At 48.0% G+C, this 26,665-nt stretch overlaps 1 protein-coding gene and 1 long non-coding RNA gene across 2 annotated transcripts in view; one reads left to right on the plus strand and one right to left on the minus strand.

The window, feature by feature from the left end:
* The window catches only part of LOC129148060 (uncharacterized), a 116,002-nt gene that overhangs the window by 36,849 nt on the left and 52,488 nt on the right, over nt 1-26,665 (plus strand). The window lies entirely within an intron of this gene.
* The window catches only part of CCDC60 (coiled-coil domain containing 60), a 98,960-nt gene that overhangs the window by 21,634 nt on the left and 50,661 nt on the right, over nt 1-26,665 (minus strand). The window contains exons 3-5 of the mRNA XM_008142930.3: nt 13,643-13,813; nt 7,317-7,424; nt 1,309-1,416 (exon numbers count right to left, since the gene is read on the minus strand). Coding sequence (XP_008141152.1) covers nt 1,309-1,416; nt 7,317-7,424; nt 13,643-13,813 — 387 coding nt within the window. The remainder of the gene's footprint in view (nt 1-1,308; nt 1,417-7,316; nt 7,425-13,642; nt 13,814-26,665) is intronic.

Here is a 26,665-nt window from a genome sequence, read left to right on the forward strand (position 1 = left end):
ACTGCCAACAGGGTTTAAAGTGTGTGCATGAGGATGCTCCGTGCAGCCCTATTTGAAATGCAAAAATTTGACAGCCATCAATAGAGAAATGGGTATCTAAATTATGGCCCATTTGTACCATAGATACAAGTATCCTCTTAAAGCAGTGGTTCTCAACCTTTCTAATGTCACGACCCTTTAATACAGTTCCTCATGTTGTGGTAACCCCCAATCATAAAATTATTTTCATTGCTACTTCATAACTGTAATTTTGCTACTGTTATGAATCGTAATGTAAATATCTGTGTTTTCCGATGGTCTTAGGCGACCCTGCTAGTGGTTCTCAACCTGTGGTCTACTAGTCGTGACCCACAGGTTGAGAACCACTGCTGTAGAGAAACATGCAAATTGACCATCACTCCGCTACACCCACCAGCCAATCAGAGCAAGTATGCACATTAACCAAACAAAAATGGTGGTTAATTTGCATACACAGGCGTGGAGCGAAGACTGAAAACAGTGTACAAGGAAGAGGGAGGGAAAGCAGAAAGCAGGGCGAGGGCAGTGGTGGCAGTGGGAGGGAAAGCGCGGGGGTGGGCAGCAGTGGTGGCGGTGAAAGTATGGGGAGGTGGCGGTGGTGGGAGGGAAGCCCGCCTCGGTGGGCTTCGCTCCCTTCTCTGCTTCACTCAGGCCACAGGAAACCCTATTCTTGCAGGAATAGGCCTGAGGAAGCCCTATTCTTGCAGGAATCTTCCTGCAACGGGCCTGTAGTGTGTGTGTGTGTGTGTGTGTGTGTGTGTGTGTGTATATATATATATATATATATATATATATATATAGAGAGAGAGAGAGAGAGAGAGAGAGAGAGAGAGACTTGAAAGAAGGGAGAAATACAAAGGCAAAGGGAAAGGAAAGAGTAAAAGGTAAGGAAGAGGAGGAAAAAAAAGAGCAAATAAAAAAATATTGTGGGGAGACATGGTCTAAGAAGAGAAGCGGAGAGCAGAGCCTGGCTGTGCATCCGGTGGTGTGCCTGTCTAGCTGGCCAATGTCCGTGGTGTAAGTACTCCCACCATGCCTGATTGACTTTAAGCTCCCAGTGTGACATCACAAATGTGGAGCTGGGGAGATGCACACAGCTGTCTCCCACAGCTATATGCCCTGGGGCTCCAACCTACCCCTTTTTGGATCCCCCAGAACACACAGGAAAGAAAATCCTACAGCAACCCACCCACTGAAAAACAGCAAATGCAGGGGAAGAGTAAACAGGCGTTTCCTCCCCCACTGCCCAGTCCATTACTGGTTGCAGCAGGTGGAAGGGCTGAGACCTACTTTGTGTTCCAGCAGGTGATCAAGGGCTTCATGGTGTGGTGGGTGTGGTCGATAGTCAGGGCCTCCAGAAGCCAGTGGAGGGCGCACAGCTGGCGGAAGAGGGGTTCCCTGCAAAGACAGAGAGAGGGAGCTCAGTGGGATCCCATCAGAATAACATTCTTCACAACTGTGGCAACAGAGACGGAAGTTGTGCTGGCTCCCAGTTAGTGATGTTGTCCTGCTCCTGCATGTATATTCCCCATGCACCAACTCATTAAACCTTTGCAATGGCCCCATTTTATAGATGAGGAACCTGAGGCTCAGAGGAGTTAAGGAACTTGTGCCACGTCACTGAGCTAGTAGGTGGCAGAGCCATGATATGATATAAGATAACCTGTGCCAGTGACTGGGGCGTTGTGTGTGAGAAAAGGAGAGATGATGAAGGGGTCCCACAGCTGGGTTCTTGACTTGGCAAACGAGGGGACTGAAGGAAATTAATATCCTACAGGTATCCAATTGTCCACCTGATAAAAGTACAATAAATACACTAAGAGTGTTGAAGAAGTCTGGAAACCCAGGGAAACTAGTGTATTTACTATACTTCTCCCCACCCCAGATTAACAGTTGGACCCATCGCTTTAAATGTATAAATCCTTTGAATACTGAAGAAAAATATATTAACTATTATTTGAAAATCCAACTAAATCCTGTTTAAAATCTGTCCAACCTGTATTTGCTGATTTTGGGGGACATCTTGTGTTACAACGAGCCAGGCATTGACTAGGGCCCTTCGCATGTGTCAGTAATTCTCCCAGCAGTCTGCGGGGCTGTGACTCAGCATCCACACGGTAGAGAAGAGGAAACAGCTCCGGGAGGCGCAGTCATCTTGCTCTGGTCACACCTCTTGGTGACAGAGATGGGATGTGGCCATCTCACTTCACGTTCCCAACATCTACAGGGAGGGCACTGCGATTGTGTTCTCCTGTGGACCAGGGCCTTGAGGCTCAGAGAGGTAAAGCGAGTTGCCCGAGGTCATGCTCGGATTTGACCTCGAGGATTAGTGAGGATTTGAACCCGAGTCTGTTTAACCCCAGGAACTGTGCTTCCCTGGGCCTGAGCTCTGATTGTTCGAGGCCCTGAGGAGGCCAACGCAGTGGCCACCTGAGAGTGAGGTCAGCAGAGGGTTAACCTGCTGCACCTTTCCTGGGAAGAGGTGGAGTCCTCACCAGCACCCCCGCCCTCACGGTTTCACCTCTTGAGCCAATGGGCACGTTGCCTCCATTATGAGCCTGTGTGATTGCTCTTCTCCGAAACCGAAACCGAGCCCAGCCTTCATCGATACCCCAGGGCCCCTGCACCTGCTGCTCAAGGGGCAGGAAGGAGTCCCACCGCAGAAGCGGAAGCCCGCACCTGGGCTCAAGTCCCGAGCTGACCCAGGGTCATCCTGGAAATCCCTTTTGGAGGCGATGGTTTCACTCAGCTTGAAGGGGCACTGCCTCCATGCACCCCACGCATCCCACACTCCATCTCAGGGGAAAGGTGTGGCCGTGTCCACCAGGCCTTAGGAAGAAACCCAGAGTCAGCAGCTCCTTTTTCTCCTCTGGAGCCCCCTCCTGCCTCCTTTCCTTCCTTCCACAAATTATTTACTGAGCACCTACTACTCCTTCTCTTTCAATTTAAAGGACCCGTCAGCCCACAGCCCTTCCCACTTTGTCTCTCTTCCTCCTTACCGCCACCTTGGCACCCACAACATGTTGGCAGCTCTGGGCGCTGGGCCATGCCCAGCACTTCACCAAGAGCAGCAAGCAGCGAGCTGTGTTGTGTGCCTGGCCCTGGGCCTAACACCACACGTCACCCTCACAGTGTCCCCAGGAGGTTGTGAAAGGCCCTGGAGATCCCCCCTCTTCTGTTTACAACTTAGATCCCCTGTAGGCTTGGGCTTTGGGTTGGGTGAGGTGGGTATGGGGAACGGGGGCGGGGTGAGTAAAGGGAGGTCATTGGGGATGTGGGGTCTGCTTGGTCACAGGGGGATGTGGGTATGTGAGCATCAGATTCATTTCTGCAGGTAATAAGCACAGGTGCACACCTGACCCTGTCCTCCCTGTGCAATGCAGGGAGTAATAGATGAGAATGCCGACCAGGGCGCACACGCGTGCTTCCGAAACCCTGTGCACAGAACTGCGGGAGAGCACCCTGTGGTCAGCAGGCCTGGAGATCTTTGTTGAAACTGCCATGCCAGCCAGAATAAGTGTGGGTGTAAGCATCCCTGAACAGAAAACAATGTTTTCCCTATTTAGTAAGAGAGATCGGAAGATGCCTACCAAGGCCTTCCAGGCCCCCGTGCTGACTGCCAAGGGCTAATCTGGACACAGGTTGCAGGCACTGCCCTCCCTGCACAGTTGCTTCCAGGAAAGGCTGTGAGGGACAGGCCAGTCATCTCAGAGCTGTTTTTCATTCCTGGAGACTATTCTCTCTCACCCCTTCCAAGATCAAAGTCAAGCCCGGCTGGCATGGCTCAGTGTTGAGCGTCAACCTATGAACCAGGAGGTCACGGTTTGATTCTCAGTCAGGGTATATGTCTGGGTTGCAGGCTTGATCCCCAGTGGGGGGTCATGCTGGAGGCAGCCAATCAATGATTCTCTCTCATCATTGATGTTTCTCTCTTTCTCTCCCTCTCCCTTCCTCTCTGAAATCAATAAAATATATTTAAAAAATAAAGATAAAAATCAAGTCTCCATTGACATGATTGAATTGATCCCCACAAAGTTAGTTGAGAATTTTCAGCTGGTTTGGGGATCAATTGCATTGGGATTGAAGGGAATGAGCAGCTCAGTCCACACTGGTTGACATGCTAACTGAGAATGTGAGTATTGACCGGCATGCCCTGCCTTTGGTAGACTGATTACAGAGTGCCTCGATGCACCACCCCTCCCTGCATCTGCAGTTTGCAATGTGACTTTGCATCTCCCCCAGCGAGAGATGGAGTATTTTCTCCTATTCCTTGTATCTGGGCTGGACTGATGCCTTGCTGTGGCCAGTGAAGGTGGTGGAAGGATCACTGTGTTCATTCTGAGCGTAAGCCTCAAAAGACTAGATGCTTTGGCTCTTGTTCTTGGAACCTTCATGCCCATCATGTGAATGAGCCTGAGCTGGGATGATGAGAGACTCGGGGCTCAGTCACTTCTGTTATCCCAGCCAACAACCCATCACCAACAACCTAAGAATGAGCCATCCTAGATGGGCTGGCCTCCAGCTCGCCCATCCGCGGGGTGCACATACATACATTAGCCTATCCAGGACCAGCCAAGCTGGCTTGGACCAGGAGAGCCACCCAGCTAACCTGTAGACTCATGAGCAGTAACAAGTGGTTGCTGTCTTAAGCCACCCATTCTGAGGTGGGTCTATAACACAGCAATGGATTACTGATATAGTCATCAAATGCAGCAGAGCCTTTTAGCAGCCAAGGAGAAGAAAGTGCAGCCTTCAGTCCGGGCAGGAGTTGGCAGACTGCTGCCAGTGGGCCTACTGCCTGTGTTGGCAAATAAAACTTTTTTGGAACACGGCCACATCCATTCATTGTAGCTTTCATACTGCATGGCAAAGCTGAATAGTTTCAAGAGAGACCATCTGCTCTGCAAAGGCTAAATTATTTACTTTCTGTCCTTTTAAGAAAAAGTTTGCTGATCCTGCTCTGGGGCATAACAGATGATGATGATGATGATGATGATGATGATGATGATGAAGAAAAAGAAGAATATAATAGTAGTAGCCCACCTAACAAACCTGATACAAAGATCTGACTTAGGAGCTAGGAGATCAGGATTCCTGTTGGGAGAATTTAGGCAGGTTTCCCCCTCTCTGAGCTTCAATTTCCCCATCTGGCATTGACGGAAGATGAGCAAGAAACTTTCCAGTTAGTTCCACAGTTGATTTGAGCCTCAATTTGCTCAGACCAAATGAATGGAGGGTGGGGCATACATTTCTTCCAGGCTTTCCACCCCCACCCCTTCTCCCCACTTCCCATCCCCAGATGATTGGGATGCAAGTGAAAGCGAGACCCACTGATCTTCACCATTTGGTTTCAGAGGCTCATCCATGGCAGAGACAGGCAGAAACACAAGGGCTTCCAAGAGACATTAGGAGAAATTACAAGGCCTGTCGATGTTTTAAGAAGATAAGCCTTAAGCTGCCAGTTGGAATGTCCCTGAACAAATAAGTCTATCTAGAAGCCAATGATAATATCTACCAGAGGGAAGTACATAGGAGGAAAGTGGAGAGTGAGGTGTCAAAAGCTGGAATATTAGGGAAAGGTAAGGATGTGTCCAAATACATGGTAGTGGTGGTGGTGATGATGATGGTGATGATGGTAGTGGTGGTGGTGATGATGATAGTGATGGTGATGATGATGGTGATGATGATGGTGGTGGTAGTGGTGGTGATGGTGATGATGATAGTGGTGGTGGTGATGATGATGGTGATGATGATAGTGATGGTGATGATGATGATGATAGTGATGGTGATGATGACGATGGTGATGATGATGGTATTGGTGGTAATGGTGATGATATTGATGGTGATGATGGTGGTGGTAGTAGTGGTGATGTGATGATGATAGTGATGGTGATGATGATGATGATAGTGATGGTGGTGATGATGGTGGTAGTGGTGGTGATGGTGGTGATGGTGATGGTAATGGTGATGATGATGATAGTGATAGTGATGATGATGATGGTGATGATGGTAGTGGTGGTAATGGTGATGATGATAGTGATGGTGATGATGCTGGTGATGATGATGATGGTAGTAGTAGTGATGGTGATGATGATGGTGGTGGTATCTTCCACAGATGAACTAAGTGCTCTTACTAATGATCTTCTTTTGTCTGCCATCTCATCCTCTGATTTCACTTTTGCATTTTTTTTTACTCTCAAGTACACATATCAGGAGCTCCTCAAAGGTGTTGGGATGTACTTTCTGTGCAATGTGTGGTGGTGAGAGCTTAGGCTCTGAAGTCAGGCAGACTTGCTTTCAAACCTCAGCACAGCAACACACTGAGCTCTATGACCTTGGGCTTATGCTTTCTCCCTGCAGAGAGGGGACAACAATATACCTACACGAGAGGACTGGATGAGATAATGCCTACAGAGCAGGCAGTGCATATTACTGTGCATACCATAGGGGCCTAATAATATTTGACAAATGAGTTAATGGTGGACAGAGAAGTCTAGAATTCATTGCATCATGCTCTTTTGCCCCTGGGTATGATTTTGCATCCAGGGGACATTTGTCAATATCTGGAGACAGTTGTGGTTGTCATAACTGGGGGTTGGGTGCTACTGGCCCCTAATGGGTAGATGCCATGGATGCTGCCAAACACCCTACAATACACAGGACAGTCCATCACAATAAGGAATTACTCATCCCAAAATGTCAGCAGTGCCAAGGTTGAGAAACCCTGCCTGCCCTAAAGTCAAAAGCTTCTATCTCTGTGCCTGAAATCTTCCCATTGGAAAGTGCTAACCAGCAAAAGAGGAAAAGTTGAAATTCTTTGGCGTAGTCCCCAGGGGAACAAGATGACAAGGTTTTGGAAAGCCAGAGTGTCCTTCAGGGGGTTGATTAGCCCTGAACACCATGCAATGATGAGTTCAGGCCTGGGGTCAGCAGACGCAGGCTTCTCTGGGAGACAGCTCTGCGAGTCTTGGGGAAACCTGTCCCCTGAGCCATGGCCGAGATGTGATCGCACACGCTCTGTGAGGGCTGTAGACAGATTCTATCAGGCTTTGCAAGCTATTTGACATTTAGAGCATCTGGCTCGGTAAGGAACGGAGTGACTCAGTCCCCACTGATTTTCCACTTAGCTCTAAACCCCCGTGTCTGCTCTCTGTTATTTTTATACGCCAATAGTGTTGTCGGCCCTAGGCTCCATGTCCCTTTCAGGAGGACAAAGGGACAGCCGGATGAGTCATTTCACCTCGGTTTCGCTTGAGAAGCTAGTGAGGCAGACGAGCCAGAGGTGAGACTGTACTTACACGTGGGACTCAGGTAGCAAAGGTGAAATGAGGCAGCTGTACTTGGGGGTGAATGGGCGGGATATGAGTTCACCCTCTGCCTTCTTCATCTTCTCATCGTCATAGGTGCTGAAGAACAGGCAGAAAGAGAAACAGAGCCGACAGTGAGCAGCAGTTTTAAACACCTCTTGCCAGGGGTTATTTGGCAAATACGACTGGGCACTAACTTTATGCTGGGCAATAAATATGGCTTGAGAATGAGGGTTCTAGATGCAGTCAGTGAATATAGCATAGGAAAACCTCTGCTGCTGCCAGCTGGTGTGGCTCAGCGGTTAGAGTGCCGGCCCACACACCAATGGGTCATGATTTGATTCCCAGTCAAGGGCACCTATCTGGATTGTAGGTTTGATCTCCAGCCCCTGTTGGGGCACGTGAGGGAGGCAGGCAACCAATCAATGTCTCTCTCACAAAGATGTTTCCTGTGGGATCCCTTGTCACGTCCTGCGTGTTTCAGGGTTCCCGTTCAGGTCCGGTTTCTGGAGAAGGCCGAAATCAAAATGAAAAGAAGCTAGAAGAGAATCAATTTGGGTAAATGGGGGGCCAGGCGGGAGCCCACCTCTAGTGGGAGGACTGCTCCTGCTCTGGCCTTTGCTATCCCTTTTATTGGGGTTCTGAGATACACCCATTGCCCTTAGGCAGGTAATTCCAGTAACAGACAGATTATCTTATCAATAAGGATTTACATGATTATTTGGTGGGGAAGTTGCCTCAGTTACCATTGTCTCAATTAGATAGGGAGTGGTTTGCTCTGACCTTTAGCTTCAAGGTTGACTAGCCTTCCCGGGTTCCCTTTTCACATAACTACCAAGTGACAATGTTCGGTTTCCGGCAGTTTCTCTCTCTCTCTCTTCTCTCTCTCTATCTCTCTCTCTCTCTCTCTCTCTCTCCCTCCTTCCCTCCCTTTCACTCTCTAAAAATCAATGGAAAAAATATCCTTGCCTGAGGATTAACAACAACAAAAAAACACACCAAAATCTCTGTTCTCGTGGAGCGCATAGTCTAGTGGAGGAGCAAAGACAATAAGCAGGATGAATAGGTAAATTGTGTGGTATACTAGTATACAGTTGGATATATTTTCTTAAAGGGCCAGACAAGTCTTCCTGACTTTGTAGGACATAGGGTATATGTCACAACTACTTTTGGCATGAAAGCAGCCAATGACAGTATGTAAATAACATGTTCCAATAAAACTTTATTTACAAAATCAGCCTTGGGGGCTGGATTTGGCCAGCATGGCCTCCCCACCCTATTCTAGATAGTGATAAATGCTCTGGGGAGCAAAAAGCAGACCAGGAGTTTGTAAGGGCTGGGAGCACTGGGAGTTGCAATTTTAAGTAGGATGATTGGGAAGGTGTCATGGAGAAGGTGACATTTGATAAAAATCTGCAGAGCGTAAAGGAGTGGGCCATTGAGATGTCTGGGGACATGGCATTCTAGAGAGAGGGAACAACATGTGCAAATGTCCTGAGGTGCACCTGGGTTGTAGAGACAGCAAGGAGGCCAGCGTGGCTGGAGTGGAGTGAGGAATAGAGAGAGAGGGAAAGGCGGGTGGAGAGAGAACAGGCCTTGGGGACCATTGCAAGGACTTTGGCCTTTTCTCTGAATGAGTGTAAAGGATTTTGAGCTGAGAGAATATATGCTCTGACCTGCATCTGAGAAAGATCCCTTTGGCTGCTGTTTTGAGAATTGACTATGGTGGGGGCAGAGGAGGCTAAGGGAGCGGGGGTGGGGAGGGTTGGGCACATATTAGGAATTTTCCTTCCTCCTGGGAATTTGAGGACAATCCTGGGGTCACAGAGTGAACTGAAAAATGGGACCAGAATCTTGGTCGCCTGATTTCCATTTCCATGGGCTTTTAATTCAACGCCAGAGCTGAAGAAGCCACAAGCAAATACCTTGGCAGTGCCTAGTCTTTTTTTGTTTTTTGTTTTGGATGTCTTCCCACTTATTCAGGTCTTTGTTGATTTCTTTCAATGTTGTTTTGTAGTTTTCAGCGGGCAGGTTTTACACTTTTTTTTGTTGAATTTATTGGGGTGACATTGGTTAAGAGAATTATATAGGTTTCAGGTGTACAATTCTATAATATGTCATCTGTATATTGTATTATATATTCACCACCCAAGTCAAGTCTCTTTCTATCACCATTTTTATGGCAGTGCCCTGTCTTACTGGCTCAACTCTTACCCCCAGTGGTTTAGAATATGCAGAAATTAACCCATCTTTTACACTCCTTAACTACTGGTTTTAAATCTTCTCTCAACCACGATAATAAGACAAATTTTACCTTTTGTTTTCCCCCTACCTTTTCAGCTGAAAAAAGAGCTTGAGCACAGTGGGAAAGACTGGGCAGGCAGAAATCTTTGGGGACATGCTTGCTTTTCTTTTTTCCCTGCATAGTTTATCAGACTTAAAACTTTTGTCTGAAAGAATTATCCTGTGGTCTTAGATCCAGAAGGGAGAAAAAGAATCCCCTTTGCTTTTATAATACACAAGATCAAATACCTTGTTTAAAAAGGAACACTTGTACTTCTGATACTTCTGTGACTAGAATTATAGAAGCATAGTTCTTAGATGTGAGATGCTTTCAAGTGTGCCTGGAGATTAAGATTTTTAGCCATGGCCCTGGCCAGTGCGGCTCAGTTGGTTGAGCATTGTCCTATGCATTGAGCGGTCTCTGGTTTGATTCCTGGTCAGGGCACATACCCGGGTTGCAGGCTCGATCCTTAGTAGGCGGGAAGTGCAGGAGGCAGCCAATCGATGTTTCTCTCTCTCTCCATCTCCCTTCCTCTCGCTCTAAAATCAAGAAAAACATCAAAAATAGTTTTAGCCATAAATCTGAGGATTTTAGGTAATTGAGGCCCAAAGAGATCAAATTCTTTTTATTGAATAATAGGAGCCAATAATCACTGGGAACTTTTCATATGCCAGACTCTGTGCTAAGCATTATTTCATTTAATCCTCAGAATAAATGTGGTAGTTTGGTATCATTCCCATGGATGAAGAGAAAGAGGTTCAGAGAGACACAGTGACTTGCCCAATGTTAAACAGTCGTATGAGGGAAGGCAGAACTTGAACCCAGTCCTGTGCTCTTAATCACTACTCTGTACTAGTCAGGATGACCTATCAATGCTATTCTATAACCCTTGCCTCCCAATGGCTACATTCAATGGCAGTATAGCTTCTGGTTATCCTATATAATAAAAACCTAATATGCATTTCGACCAAATGATGGAACCACCAGTCGCTATGATGTGCACTAACCACCAGGAGGCAGACGCTCAACACAGAAGCTGCCCCCTGATGGTCAGTGTGCTCCCACAGAGGGAGTGCCGCTCAGCCAGAAGCCGGGCTCGTGGCTGGCAAGCATAGCAGCGGTGGCAGGAGCCTCTCCCGCCTCCGCTTCAGGTGGGTGGTAAGGAGTGAGGGGTCCCGGACTGCGAGAGCCCTGGACTGTGAGAGTGGTGTCTGATTGCTGGCTTAGGCCCAATCCCCCCTAAGCTGGCAGGCAGATATCCCCCAAGGGGTCCTGGATTACAAGAAGGCACAGGCCGGGCTGAGGGGACCCCCCCTCCCCCCCCCCCCCCCGTGCAGGAATTTCATGCACCGAGCCTCTAGTATTTTAATAATTGGCCTTGTACAGCTCATAGAATTCACCAGATAAGACATAACCAGACCAGTGTCTACAAGAGGAGCAACCTCATGCATACTTAAACCTATTAAACTTGAAATAAACCACGAATCTCACCCGGAAACATGGATCGGAGAGGGGAGAATGGTGTTTTGTGACCGTGGATTAAAAACCCCATCCAAACAAGGGGAACGTTACAACTGAACAATTTAACAGTCACCCAAGGATCTTTAACGGACGCCACCCCTCCCAGCGCCCGTTCACTTGCCTGTTAACCTGAGCACAGCTCCTGCACAAAGAGAGCCGAGTTTATTCCTTCTCTTTATTCCAGGAAAGGCAGCCAGCTGGCCGGTGGCCCTGGGAGCAGCAGACCGTGGGCACCGTTGGCTCAGGGGAGGCAGTTTGCTCTGAGCTCCTGAGACCCTCATGGAGAGGGTCCCCCTCTCGGCCCCCACCCCTAATCATTGAGTGCCCTTCTCTGCATCACATGCCCCTTCAAGGTTCCATGAGGGCACTTCATGGTGGCCCCTTGAGTGGCTGGATGGAGGAAGCTCAGGTCATGATGTGCCTGCTTTTTTTGTTTTGTTTTGTTTAATGTTTCTGACTTTAGGCAAAAAACACCATCAGAGTATCCCTTTCAGCCCTGGCCTTCCCAACCAGAAATGCTGGCTGTAAGAATTTCTCCTGGGCTGATATGCATGTGTCTAACAGCGCCTCTTTTTTGTCATCCAATGAACTCCCGCTTGGCATTAAAGATCCTGCTCAAAAGTCCTGCCTCTGGGATTCTTGCCAGATTCCCTAAACTTGAGGAATGGCATTGTGAAATAATAGAAAAATGTATGTATCGGTCTCTTCCTCTGGTTTTTGGCCCAGAGCTTGCAAAACCCTCGTAATGTCCTAGCACTAGGACCGTCTTTTGTTCTAATATTTGGTCTTAGACCTTGGTTTCTGACACACAATTCCTAAATTCTTTGGAATTTCCCGGGTGACAGGATTGTCTGTTTCTAATAAGGCAACTCTTGGGGGGTTCCTGGATGGCTTCCAAAGCCATGATTAGAGCTGGGAACGGCCCCAGCGGGGAGCTCCGTTGGTCGGAGCAGCATCCTGTGCACCAAAATGGTTGCAGGTTCGGTCTCTGGTCAGGGTGCCTGCAAAGGGCAACCAATTGGTGATTCTCACATCAATGCGTCTCTCTCTCTCTCTCTCTCTCTCTCTCTCTGGCTGGGTGCCTCAACACCTCCTTTCTATCCCTGATTTGTGCCCCATTCCGTCTGCATGAGCTAAGGACCCCAGGATATTGTTCATGCTGAGTGGCACCGTCCACGGATTCGGGTGTCATTCAGCTGGGGACTCAGGATGCTTTTAACTGATGACCTGAGTCCTAGGAGGAATTATGTGAGCATCTCTAAGCCTTATTCCTAATCTCTAAAATGGGGCTAATAATAACACCTAGTTCATAGGACTGTTTTAAAATTTAGAAAGTTGTGTATAAAGCCTATAGTAGACCCATTATAATTATTGCTGTGGTTGTTATTATTATTAATTGCTGCTGTTATATGATGAACATTTCATAATGGGTTAGTATGAATGTGGTCCTCTCTTGACTAGAGGAAAGACCTTTACCCCCCAAAAGGGGGGGCTACTTTATTAAATAACCCAACAGACATTTTTTGTCCACCTGCTGGACACTGAGCTAGGACCAAGGGTTTCAGGTGAAGGCCTAGAGCCGTGGTCGGCAAACTGCGGTTCACAAGCCACATGCGGCTCTTTGGCCCCTTGAGTGTGGCTCTTCCACAAAATACCACGGCCTGGGAGAGTCTATTTTGAAGAAGTGGCATTAAAAGAAGTTTAAGTTTAAAAAATTTGGCTCTCAAAAGAAATTTCAATCGTTGTACTGTTGGCATTTGGCTCTGTTGACTAATGAGTTTGCCGACCGCTGGCCTAGAGTATCCATGTGGATTAAAGTGAACTAGCATACAAACACATTATGGGAACCCAGAGCCCAAATGGGTGTGGGGGGTATTTGGGTTGAAATCCAAGAAAACAGGAGAGACAGCATTTACGCTGGGCTTTAAAGATAATTAGAACCTTAGTTGGACAAGGACGCAGGGAAGAGCAATGGAAGGCCAAAGGAACAGCATGGGAAAAGGCCTAGAGGCAGGGACAAGCCCGGAAGGAGAGGGAAAGAGGCATGTTCGGGGACCAGCAAGGTGTAGTGTGCTCTTGGTGTTGGATATGAGGACAGACACATGGAGCAGAAAATATTCCACTGAATTCCAGAAGGTGAGGGTGGCAAGGTAGGCTGGACCAGACTAAACTAGTCATTAGACCAGTGATGGGCAACCTTTTGAGCTTGGTGTGTCAAACTTCGCCAAAAAACTGAGCATAACTCGGGTAGTGTGTCACTTTGCGGAAAAAACTAACTCCAAGACTCTAGTCGCAAATGTTTCATCCTCGGCATGCAGCCGCTTGTCATCAGAAATGGCTACGCATGTCAGTGCTGACACGCGTGTCATAGGTTCGCCATCACTGCATTAGACACTAGCTGGAGAAGGGGTCCCCACGCTGATAGCTGCCATCCCTCAGCCCAGCCAGGCAGCGTTCGCTGTCCAAGGTCCTTCCTAAGACCACTCGTGCCACAGCTACTCTGCCTACTTACGCCAAAACAGTATCCCTGGAATGGATTTCTGAGATCTTTTTGGCTGGTTGGAATTTATGTTCCTCTTCCTCTCTTAGTTTCTGAAGTTGCTGTTGCCTCTTTTTCAGCGCACTCTCCTCCCTCAGCATGGCAAAGTACCCGCGACCTATCTTCACAGACCGGATCAGGAACCTAGAGAGATGGAGACACATGAGTTGACTATAGACCAGTGATGGGCAACCTTCTGAGCTTGGTGTGTCAAACTTCGCCAAAAAACTGAGCATAACTCGGGTAGTGTGTCATTTTGAGGAAAAAACATTATTTCGTAAATGTTTCATCCTCAGGAGCAGCAAATGTTTCATCCTCGGCATGCGGCCGCCTCAGCGGCCGCGTCTCATCAGAAATGGCTACGCGTGTCAGTGTTGACACGCGTGTCATAGGTTCGCCATCCCTGCTATAGAGAAAGACGCTGTCTTGCCCTGCTGGTGTGGCTCGGTTGGGCATCATCCTGGGCACTGGAAGGTTGTTGGTTCACTTCCCTGCAGGGCACACGCAGGAGGCAGAGTGTGGGGCCAGCGCAGAGGACACCCATCCCGTGTGGCCATCGCCGTGGCAGTGGGAGGGCCCCAGGGACGCTGGCAGACCCAGCCCGATCGGTGAGCTGTGGGCTCCGATTTCAGTGTGTAACTGGACAAAAGCCTCCAACTTCCCCTGCAGAACTTGTAGCCAATTAGATCTTGAAATGTATGTGTTGTCGATGGAATTGTGTTCCCCCAAAATTCATAGTTGGAAGTCTTAACCCCCGGTACGTCCGAATGGGACCTTATTTGGAAATAGGGTCATTGCAGATGTAATTAGTTAGGGTCAGGCCATGTTGGAGTAGGGTTGACCCCTCATTCAATATGACGGGTGTCCTTATAAAAGGGAGAAATTTGGACAAAGACACGCATGCAAGTAGAATGTCACGTGAAGGTGAAGGCAGAGATGAGGTGATGCTTCTATAGGCCAAGGGATGCCAAAGATCACCAACAAGCTACCAGGAGCTAGGGGAGTGTCGTGGAGCAAATTCCCACAGTCCTCAGGAGAAACCAACCCTCCTGACACCTTGATCTTGGACTTCTAGCATCCAAACGTGTGAGACAATGCATTTCTGTTGCTTAAGCCACGCGACTGGCAGTACTGTGTGAGGGCTGCCATAGGACAAGAACACAGTATGAGCGAACATCTAGTCCTCCACTCATGGAACAGCCTAACTCTTTTTATTTCCTTTGATGTTACTAACACCCCAATGAATTAATTTTATAACAAGGGTCAGGCGGATGGTCCATGGTGCAGTGAATCAGAGGGCTTGAATATTATGTTCCAGGCCCGGGGCTGGATACCTGCTATGTGTCAGATTCTGTGCTGGGCACTTATTCAGTTTCAAGTTCTGTTTAAGGCACTGGCATTGCCAAGGTGACCATATCCTCCAAGAATTCGCATCTTAGTTATCTACTTTTTGGGGGTCATAATTAGGAGGTTGGTAATAGATTTATTTACTTGACTTATTTGTGCCCTTATTCCAAAAAGTATTAAAAGTAGAAAAGAAAAATAAAAAGGCAGGAAAAACAAGAAAATAAAATCAGGCGAGACAAGTATCAAAATCCATGCCACATGATCTAGTGCACAGATTTGGCCCTGAGCATCCCTAATGGCCAATGCAAAGAGGGAGACACAATCCCTCACGTGATTTCTAATGCCCAGAAGATTTTTAAAAAGCGGTTCAGGTGTTGCCTAGCTATTCCTTGTCCTGAAACTAGGAAGAGATTTCTCTCAAGGACCTGTACAGGAGGACAGTGTGAAAAGCCAAGTCTGCCACACACCCTGAAATGCAGTGATGAATGCCTGTCTTGTCAGTAACTCACAGAAAGAGATAGGGGAGTTGGTGTTGGCCAGTTGGAGGAACTCTAGCAAGCAAGTTTTCTGGTGGAATTGCAGCCTCTCTTCAACCCAGGCAGCCAGACTCCCACCTGCCAGACCTCTGGAAAGACCTGTGTGAGAGATGAACAGAGTTGGGGGCAGGGTCTGGACCCTCATGTCAGACACACCAGTCTATTCTGGGAACTTGAGTCTGCAGGATGTCCATCTAGCGAGCTTGAAATGCTCCCCTGGCATGCGGAGGCCCATTTAAAAGATGCTTCATATTTTAGCAAATTTCCATTTAATTCCCTACATTTTCTTCATCATTATTGCTGATTACCAGGCTATTTGTGTGAAGGGAGCTATTTGCAGGGAAGAGCAGTTTTCGCCTTTCAATCCACTCACTCGGGCCTCTTGCTCACTGCTTTTCACAATGGAAAACTCCCCTGGCTAACATCGAAGGAGGAACAATGGGGAGTGAAATAATTAACTGCGTCAGGCAAGTGGAGGGAAGAAGCAGATTAGAAAATGAGAAGTTTCCTCTACCCAATGCAACTTCCTCTTAACCAGTGTATGAGGGCGGGCTTTTATTTTTAAGGGACATATGTTCTCTGCGCGGGAGTCTGCGCGAGCTGATGAATGCGGAATGTTCCTGTGGCCAATCGGGACACACTCAGCAGGGATTAGCTGAGACGGACAGAGGGCAGGAGTGGGCAGCCCGGGCTTCAGTCCCAGCACCTTCAGACCTGAAGGCAGGTGTCTGCAGAGTAAGGCTTGGGCAACAGCCCCGGGATGGGATCTCTACTCTGCCATCCCTTAGGCAGGCTGTCAACCTCTTCACCTTCAAATGGGGAAAATATTAGTTCTTGCCTCAGAGGGCTGTTGGGAGGATTAAATGAAATGGATTGTGACATCAAGAGCTCAGTATGGTGCCTAGTACATAGGATTCAGTGATTGGGAGCTATTATTATTGTCGGTTTACCCAAGAGTCCTGAGAGGTTGGTGTGATTTACAGATGAGAAAACAGGGAAAGGTGAAGCAAATGACGAGGGTCACACGGCGGAAAGGAGCACAGCAGGGATCGGAAGCCCGTGGGCGATTTCACAACTTCTCTCTTCACCTGCGCGGCAAGCACATTCAGAGGAAGCGTTAAAGCGTAGCGTGTGTGTGTCGCTGGGCCCCTGTGCAGAGTTCCTTCTAGAAGGAAAACTGGCGGCTTGCCTTTCCCCTCTGGACCTTGCTTTACCTAGTCCCGTGGTCGGCAAACTGCGGCTCGCGAGCCACATGCGGCTCCTTGGCCCCTTGAGTGTGGCTCTTCCACAAAATACCACGGCCTGGGCGGGTCTATTTTGAAGAAGTGGCGTTAGAAGAAGTTTAAGTTTAAAAAATTTGGCTCTCAAAAGAAATTTCAATCGTTGTACTGTTGATATTGGGCTCTGTTGACTAATGGGTTTGCCGACCACTGGCCTAGTCTAAGACACTACCTGTGGCACATTAGGTCACTGGTCAGCAAATACTTGCATCCCCTCTCCCCCTTTCTTTAGGCTTTGCCAATGTGACATCTTTGGCCAATGGGATGTTAGTAGATGTGACTTGAACAGAAGCTTGACATAAGCTTGCTCATTTAGGTCCGTGACAAGGAAAGAAACCTCACTATTTCACTAAATCCAGAAGAATGAGAAAGGCATGGAATAGACCTGAACCAAGCTAATGTTAGCCCAGATCAGTAAAACCCCAGCTAACCTACAGACATATGAGTAAGGAAGAAATACTAAAAGTCACAGAGTTTTGGGGACATCTTGTTACACAGCATATTATGGTGAACATAGCTGACCAGTGCATCATCCCTTATAAGAATACCATTATTTCATGAACCACAAAGAAGAAAACACCCATGCCAATTACATTAAGTCATGATTGTACATTGCATCTCCAGTTCAGAGATGTTAAAATGTGAAAAAAGTGCCTCTTAAATATGATAAAATATGGTATTAAGAAAGAAATTGCCTCAGGCCCAAGAAAAGATGGTCTGGAACAGAACTTGGATCATAGAGTAATTAACAGCCCCTTCTGAGAAGCATCTAGCATATCTGGTAAAATATTTGGGCAATTTTCTGATATCCTCTAATCATTAGAGTCTAATGAGATTAAGAGTTCTTTCTGGGGTATTAGATTTAACCACACAGGTGGCCCTTCAGACTTGTAACAAAGCTATTGACCTTCAACTATCCATTTCTCCCTTGAGTGATGCTCTGTGGCTCCTTGCTACTCAACGTGTGGTCCCTGGACCAGCAGCATCCTCATCGCTTGAGAGCTTGTTAGAAGCACAGAATCTTGGGCCCCAGTAAGGCCTCCTGAGTAAGAATCTGCATTTTAACAGGACGCTCAAGTAATTCCTATGCACCTTGAAATTTGAGTTGTACTGGTCCAGCCACCCTTTTCCCTCTATTAACAAAGCAACAACTCCAGAAAGAAAGCTTCAGATGGGCTTTATCAGAAGGCCAATTCCCTTGCTACAAGTTTGAAATGAAACTGAGCACACGCTAGCTGCCAGCTCATCTCAGACAGTTCTTTCAGTGTGTCTGCAGGAGACACTCACCCTCGAGGGCACTCTGCTTGCAGTCACTGTCCCGAGTCAGCTTCCATCCTCAGGGCCCTACAGGACACTAGGACTGAAGGCCGTCCAAACACAGTCCCAGTTGTCTTCACTGGGGCCAGGCAGGAAGCTGTGGAGTGCTGGACAATTTGGAGGCCATGAATGGAACTTAGGTTCAACCTTTCTATTAGGGGGGCATGGGATTAATCACTGCAAATCACTTTGTCAAAAAACCAACAGCCCAAATGTCACACACACACACACACCACACACACACACACACACACACACACACCTTTTAATGGCATTATAGCTTTGCATCCAGCTGTTTCTCACTCACATCTTCCATCTCTGCCTGCAAGAAATATGGGGCTATAAAGCCAGGAGTGCTTCCTCGGAGAAGGAATGACATTTAGATGAACAAACACTTCTAGCAACCCGATTTCAGGGATGTCCTGCTCTTACAGAAGGGGATTGCCTACGTAGGAACCTTTCACTGAACACATTTTACTGTTTGCAGATCATAGCCAATAATTCAGTTTCTCTCCAGTTTGTGGAGGCTGGCGGCTTGGAGAGCCTACTTCATCTATGGCTCCCCCACCTTGCTTTGTCAGCCCACCTGGATATATTGATTTCAGAAGAGAGAGGGCAAGGAGGATGGACAGAAGGGATCTAAAACGCTCCTCTTAAATTCTTGAATTTTCAGGCAACTCATACAACAGGCAAATTAATAACGCAGCCCCAGTTCAAATGCACACCGTGCAAATATTTTTGCATTTAAATTCCCGCATTAGAATGCCCTGTTTATACAATAACTTAATAAATCTAGCCCGGCTGCCAAATTGACAAGAAGGTGAGAATCATTCATTAAAATGCAAATGCAATTGAGATGAAATTTGGAATACATTTATTACAGTAATTGAACTTCAGTCAACTGTAGTCACAACACCGCTTTTGAACTGCCTTTCTGACAAAAGGATGCGTTGTATTGTTCACCCCCCCACAAGTTAATATCTTTGTCAGCATCCAAATTAGACATTTCCCGACTGCTAATGATTTGCAGTGGAGATTTCACTCTTCTTTATAGGACAAGATTGCCGGAGATAAAGGTCAACTGAAAACACAAAAGATTGCTCTGGTAGCATATTGTGCATACAACAAATTGATTGCAAACATATTCTGAGTGCTCAGTGCAGCCACGTTCTTATTAAGTCACATCGGAACATCGCTTTACCATCCCTAGGTCATTTGCTAATTGTAATGCCAACAATGGGAGCTTTGCAGAGTCAGATCAAGAGCTCAAGATGGATTTCTCTCCTTTCTGAATGGCTCAGCCCAAACAGAAAAGGGCCTGTTCACGGCTTCCTTGGGCTCATAAATCAGGTGGAAGAAAGATGCCGTGGGACTGTGATAAAGGCTTAGGAGCCTTGACTCTCGGTGGAAAAGTCACTTTAGCTGCTTCACTCGTATTCTTTCTGGCTCCTTTGCAAAACTTGGTGGCATTTCTGAGTTCTGGGCAAATGTGCACCCAGCAGGTGCTATTTGAATTGGAAGAAGGCGCAACCTAGAGAGTGGCTTCAGCTGAGGACGTCACTCTAGGGTGGCCAAAGTAATTGGTTTTGCCTGTAAAGTGGAGACGTTCCTTTTGTTCCCTTTACCCCCTTCCTATTTACCCCCCTCCTATTTACCCCCTTCCTATTTGCCCCCTTCCTATTTGTCCCCTTCCTATTTGCCCCCTTCCTATTTGTCCCCTTCCTATTTGCCCCCTTCCTATTTGTCCCCTTCCTATTTGCCCCTTCCTATTTGGCTGATGAGCAAACTAAGGCTCGGAGAGGTCCGGTTGTCTGACCACAGGGTTCCTAGCTGGTGGAGCTGGAATCTAAGCCCAGGTGGCCGGTCCCAGAGTGCTGCGTGAGGAAATGCACGGGCGTGGGAAAGGTCTGCTCAGCTTTAATGGTCATCGTTTCCTTGTCTCTCAATGTCCGTGACTTTGGGCGAGTCATTTCCACCTGTTTGAGAGGCACTTTCCTCCTCTGTAAAATTGGGAAATTAATGCCCATCTCAGGATACGGTGGAAATCATATATGAGAGGCATTTAGCGTGGTGCCTGGCAGATCGGAGGTATTCAGTAAATGGCAGCAATTATTGTCACGGGCATCATCACCCCCACCACCATCAAAGCCATGAATGACTGTGGCTGCCACTCTCTGGCTATGGCCACAGCCAGGACAGTGGTTTGGCTCTGAGCCCCGCAGGCTTCTGGGAAGTGGCACTCGGTTCAGGTGGTGAGCTTAGGAGGTTCTCTTCTCTAAGGGTGGCGGCCAAAACAGTCTAATTAGACCGCGGTTATTTGGTAAATTGCCTTACTCAGTAGTTCATAAAGGTTTGTGAATCTCCGTCCATGGTGGGTAGGAGAAATGCTTGGTTATCATGTACGTAATGAAATTTATTAAACTAAAGGGCCAGGGAATTAACCTCTGCCCTGCTGACTAAGAAATTACATGCAGAAAATGTCTAATTATAAGTGGTTTTCTTTTCTGGGTTCTTCCTTTGCTTAATCTCTAGCTCAGATTTTCACTAAAGAAAACGAAGAAAGAGGAAAAGGAAGAGGAGGAAAAAGAGAGGGAGGAAAGGAAAGGAAGAAGAATGGAAGGAACCCACATCACAGCCTGGTGATGTTTCACAGGGCAGCACTGGGAAATGATATGGGTGTAGGCAAAAGTGGGATGTACATTAATGTCAGTTAGACCGCAGGGCTCTAACTCCAACTCCACCAACACCCGGCTGTGTGATTTAGGCAGAATAATTAACCTCTCTGTTCCAGTAAGTAGGAATAACTGTCACCACCACACCACCACCAGCACAGCTAGAAGATGAGTAATACCACGTGGCAGTGACTGTGAAAAAGCTTTATGGCTACTGATCTCTCTAACTTCTGAAGGTAATCCTCCAAGGCAGCTATGAGTCGTCCTATTAGCCCCTTTCACAGCGAGGCAATGGAAGTACAGAGAGGTTCCGGCATGAACCCCGCCCTGTACTGGAAGTCACCTCCTCTTTTCCCAGGCTGGGTTCGGCACCCCGGTCTGTGCGATCCTGAGCTACTGGTTGACTTGCCTGCCCATGAACTCCATCCTCCCACCTCCACCCCAGTCTGAGCTCCTTGAGGGTCAGAACAATTTCTAAATCTTTTCTGGCACATAGGGAGTCCTCAGAAACTATTTACTGCACGAATAACTAAAGCATTTGAAACCCTTGCATTTCAAGCCCCAATGAAATGCGTGCGACTTTGGAGCGTGTAACAATGACGCCACCACCCAACTTGGATGTTGTCTTTGGGTGGAGTAGGCGTGTAGAACCGTCTGCGCAGACGCTGAATCATCCAAACAGGCTGGAGACGAGTGGTTGCCTTTGAAACCTGCGTTTTTTCAGCTGGGAGCGAGACTGTAGCTGTGTTCTGGAAGAAGTGATCAAATGAAACCGGCTCCCCACGGGCCTCTCAGGAAAGTTATTTCTTTAGCTCATAATGCCGTCTCTGACCTGCCTCATGCCAGTGGCTACACGTGGTGTCTAAACCCTAAAGGGAACCCCAGCGTAGATATCAGGTGACACAGTCGGCACGTCTCGTGCTTTGATTGATGGTACGGCCTCCTGGACGTGGCTAGTTTATGTAACCGCGCTGTTCACACACACTCACCCTCCCTCACACCCCGTCCTGCCCCCGAAAACCTGGTAAACATCCTGAAGTGCAAACAGAGCGACCGTGACCTGATGTGGCCATTTTGTGAGAGGGTGCTGACAAGGCTGCCATCTGCACTGGCTTCTGGGTGCCGCGGCCCATGGCTACGCCTTAATGAATGTGAGTCAGCAAAACCTGCCAAGTGTCAACAAACTGTTCTGCATGCATCCCAATTAGGGGGACTTCTGGGAGGCAGCAGCAGCCCACCGCAGCTCCCGTTTCTAGGCAACTGCTCTCAGGAGTTCTGCACCTCCTTGGAAAGGGAATGCTGGCAGGTCTGCCTTGCAAAGGAGTCTAATGCTCTCCCCCCCCCCCCCCCCCTTCTGGTCTATTTACCCCATCTTACTTCGCAGCAAATGATGCTTGGGGGGATGCAGAAGCAGCTAGATATCCTGAGGCGAAAGCCTTGCGGGGCCGGGGGGGGGGGGGGGCGGTGTGACTCGGGCTGACAAATTCATCCTAATGATAGTCTCTCCTTACAGAGCACTTGATCCCTGTTGTCAGGGCCCGGTGCCCCACAAGCGTTATTTCATTTAATCCCTACAGCAGACTCACAAGGTGGGGATTGCCGTTTCAAAGATGGGGAAACTGAGGCTCACACAATTGCAGCCACTCGCCTAAAGTCACCAAATAAGATGGTGGGAAGGCCGGCGGCGTTTGGACCCTGGTCTGTCTGAATGCAGGAGCTGCTGTCTTAACCACTGCCGCCTGTCAGCTCACAGACAGGTGCCGCCTGGGAGGACGGAGGCGCAGGGGAGCATTCGGAGGCAGTTCAGCGTCAGTTTTCAGTTCTGAGATAAACTGACTTTTTTTTTTTAAAGAATGCAAACCCAACCACCCTGCAATACCCATCATTACCTACTGTGCTTAATGGCTAAATGGCACGAAAGGGAGGATTCTTCCTCATGGACCTGCCCGTGTGGACATAAAAAATGCATTAGCAGAAAGGGAGGCTTTTGCTGGAGTGCACGGACGGTTTGCAGACAACAGGCAGCGGAGTAAGGCACCAGGCCACCGGCCTGCCATCTTTTCACCCATGTTCTTCTGCTGGTTGAAGGCAGGGAGGACTTGCGGGAGGCCCGGACGCCTCAGGAGTTCGCCCAGGAGTTTGCAATGGCGTTTCCACTAATTGCCAGCACCAGGGACATCCCAGGGGTCTGAGATGCAGAGCCGTTGGAGGGGGTGTGCGGTCAAAGGCTTCCTTCCTGAATCCACAACTTGCTCTTGCCTGTCATCATGAGAAGATGCTTCTGGTGGCCCCTTGAACATGGGGTGGGTGATCATCTGCTACTGTGTGTCCTTGTCCGGGCTCATTCAGACAGGTCCTGGAAGACGCAAAACCTCTGCCCAGGACTGCAGGCCGGCTCCCTCCCCTCCCCGCTCCCCCCAGGGCCTGCTAAGCTGTATCATTGGAAACTAGCCTCTTAACTGTCTGGTCCCCCAAATTAGGCAACCTTCTCTCATCTTGCTCTCCCATTTGAGACATCCTGACACCATTTCCTAGCCCAGTGCCTGACAGAGAGCGGAGCTTGGTGAAAGGTGTCTTTAGTCACCTAGCTTTCCAGGTCCCCTCTGACTGTGGTCCTCACGTGTAGATTGTTTTCTCTGCCGGGGACACCTCCCGACTCCCTATTTGCCTCTCCTTTGGTCCTTCCCTGTTCGCTCTTCTACACAAAATAGGCACAAACGTAGAGATGTCGAGGGGTGTAGCTGGTAAAGGGTAAATGAGCCTGAACACACACCTGTTAAGGCTGTGTCTAGTTTGCGAACCACTATAGACACTCTTACTAGTAACTTGCCTGTGATTTTTTTCTCTCCTGCCCTCCTCCCAGAGCGCTGTAAGAGCTTACTTTTATGTGAGTGACTACCACTGAAGGGCTGCTTGATTGTACAACCCAGGGTGTTAACATTGTATTGCACAAGTTGCATTTCGGGGTTACCATTCACCCTGGAGTGTCCATTGTGAAGCGTGGCCCTGGAATTGTGCACAGGGGCAGCCCTGCTCTGAACGGACCACCCCACCCGAGCCCTGCGCGTGGGGGATGGTAGGAGCGCTTCAGGAGCAGTTCACGGGCCTCCAGGCTCTTGGCAGCTGATATGCACTTGGGGCCCTCTCAGGGCGGAGCTGGAGGTGAGATTCCCGCTGTAACTGGCTGTTTGGATCGGGCTCTATTGAACAGATCCCTGCATAAGATCTTCTGGTTTAAAGAGCGTCTTGCAAAAACGATGTTCTAGCTGGTTTCCTAAACTCTGCACCCACCTTCTGCCAGGAAGCTCTTGTTTGGCGCTTATCCCACTCTTATCGGGACAATTCCTAAAGCTAAACCCCCAGTCAGATACGCTGAAGGGCCAGGCCATGCCTTTTCTTTAAGTGGGGCCCACAGGCCTCGCACAGCAGCACCAAGACCTTCAGAATTTCCTCACCCCCAAACTCTGTCTGCCTAGATGTCACTTCAGAGAACTCGCGGAAGCATCATTTGTGACACTTCTCAGGCTGTTTGACTCCTCAGGCTGTTTGGTTTGGCCGTCTTGCATTTTTTAGCTCCGGGCAGGAAAGTACTGTGAGCATTCTTGCTGAATTTGTTCTCATTAGTGTGGGGAATTTTGGGAGGGTGAAGCCCAAGCAGTTCTGTTGGGGGTCCCTCTGGTCCAGTGGGGTATGGCAAGGTGAGGCTGTGGTGAGGTTTGACTTTGGGGAAACATTCCACTCCCTATCATTGTCAGTCTAGTGAAATGATCGATGGCATATGTCTGAGTTTCTACAAAACAAAACACAAACCAAGTGTGCTCTCCCTACAAGTTTCTCGGGAAGAAAGGGCCAGAAGACCACTTTGGTTAGACCCTAGTCCCTCAGATTGGGCATGAATAGGGCATTCTGGAGCCCGAGGTAACTGCCCATGCGCAGATAGCCTGAATGTCGGGGAGTCATCTGATCAAGCCCTGTCTGCCTTTATAGATATTTGAACATTTTCATACTAAAAGGTTTTAAAAGTGAAGTTGTTGACATGGAAGACGTTCATAATCTATTGCTAAATAAAAATCAGGTTACCAAATGGTACATACAGAATGGGGTTTTTATTGGTTAAAAAAATATACACGTGTCTATATAGAAAAATACTGCAAGTTGTTATGCCAAAATGTGAGTAAGAGCTATTCCTGGGTGATGTAATTGTGGGTGGTTCTTCATTACTGATTTATATAGACTTATCTATATTTTCTAGTTTTTCAAGATTAGTTTATTTGTGTATTTTTTTAAAGTTCTTTAAAATATAGGGTTTGTTTGCTAGTTTGAGCATATGCAAACTCTGTGAGCCAACAATTCCACTTTTAGGTATATTTTCACCAGAAGTGCATACATATGTTCAGCAAAAACAACAACAACAACACACACACACACACACACATACACATGCGCACGTGCACACACAAACATATGTGCAAGAATGCTCATAGCAGCTCTATTCATAATAGCCCCAATGTGGAAACGGCCCAAGTGTCCCCAATGTGGAAACCAGAATAGGCATGCTGTGCTATCTTCCCACAGTGTAAACTACTAAAAAACAGAGAGAACGGCAGTGTGATAACTCTCAGAAACACAATATTGATTGGGAAAAAGCCAGCTGTACAATTTCACTTATTTTAAGTTCAAAACAGGACAAACTAACCCAAGTTTAGAAATCAGGACAGTGGTTTTCTTCGGGGTGGGGTAGTGACTGGGAGGGGACTTGAGGAGGTTTTTGGGGGGACCTCGGTCACGTTGCCTTTCTTGATGTTGGGTGTGTTCACTTTGTGAACGTCTGTTGAGCTGTAGGCTGAATGATTTGTGTGCTTTCCTGTATTATGTTATATTTCAATAGAAAGTTAAAAAAATTACAGGGCTTAATGCATGCAGCATCTACGCTAAGTGGTGGATTAGTGCTTTATTGTTCAGCCTGTGGTTGCATCCATTAGAGTAATGGCTTGTTGAACAATCCCAATAGGAAGAGATTTAGAATTAATATGGAAATCCAGCACTCACAGCTGCATTTGCACAGCCTCCACTTATGAACTTGACTTTGCCTCCCTCCCCCCCCCCCCCCCCCCGCCGTCCCCCACCCACCCATCCTGTTGGTTCCAGCTGTGCCGAAAGCATAGCCTTCCCAGGTTCAGAATCTGGGATCCGGTGTGACATGCTGGCTGCAGCCCCATGACTGGGGACAGGGAGACATCCATGTAAAATAGTCACTCGGGAACGAGAATGATGTCATACACACAGCTACCACTTACTGAGCACTGACCACGGCCAGGCACTCTGCTGAATGCTTTATATGTACTAATTCGTTTAATCCGCACAACGGCCCTGCAAGGGGGAGAAAGTGTTTTTGTAATTCTCCATTTTGGGGATCAGAGAAACTAGGCAGGCTGTTCATCACTACAGTAAGTGAAGGAGCTGGGGTTTGAACCCAAAAAGTCTGGCTCACAGCCTGTGTGGGCTCATGGGACAGAAGCTGGGCCTGTGCTTGCTGCCCTGAAGTAGGTTCCTTCCCGGCCCAGCCTCGCCACATGATCTTTTTAAGGATGCATCTAGTCACCCACCTTCTTCCCTCCGTTCCCCTGAGCCTGATGCCTAGGAAATGCCAGGGGAATTCTGAAGCATGCCTGCGTTCATTCACTTAACAGGTATTTCTTAATCACCCACTCTGTTGTATCCCATATCATAGAAGAAGAAACTGAGGTCTACAGAAGTGAATGCATTTGCTCCATGGCCACCCAGCTTAATAACTGGTAGAGCTGGGACTTGAACCCACAGCTGCCTCCAAAGCCAGTGAATTTT

The sequence above is a fragment of the Eptesicus fuscus genome, chromosome 23, assembly GCF_027574615.1.
Source record: "Eptesicus fuscus isolate TK198812 chromosome 23, DD_ASM_mEF_20220401, whole genome shotgun sequence".
Taxonomy (NCBI): Eukaryota; Metazoa; Chordata; class Mammalia; order Chiroptera; family Vespertilionidae; genus Eptesicus; species Eptesicus fuscus.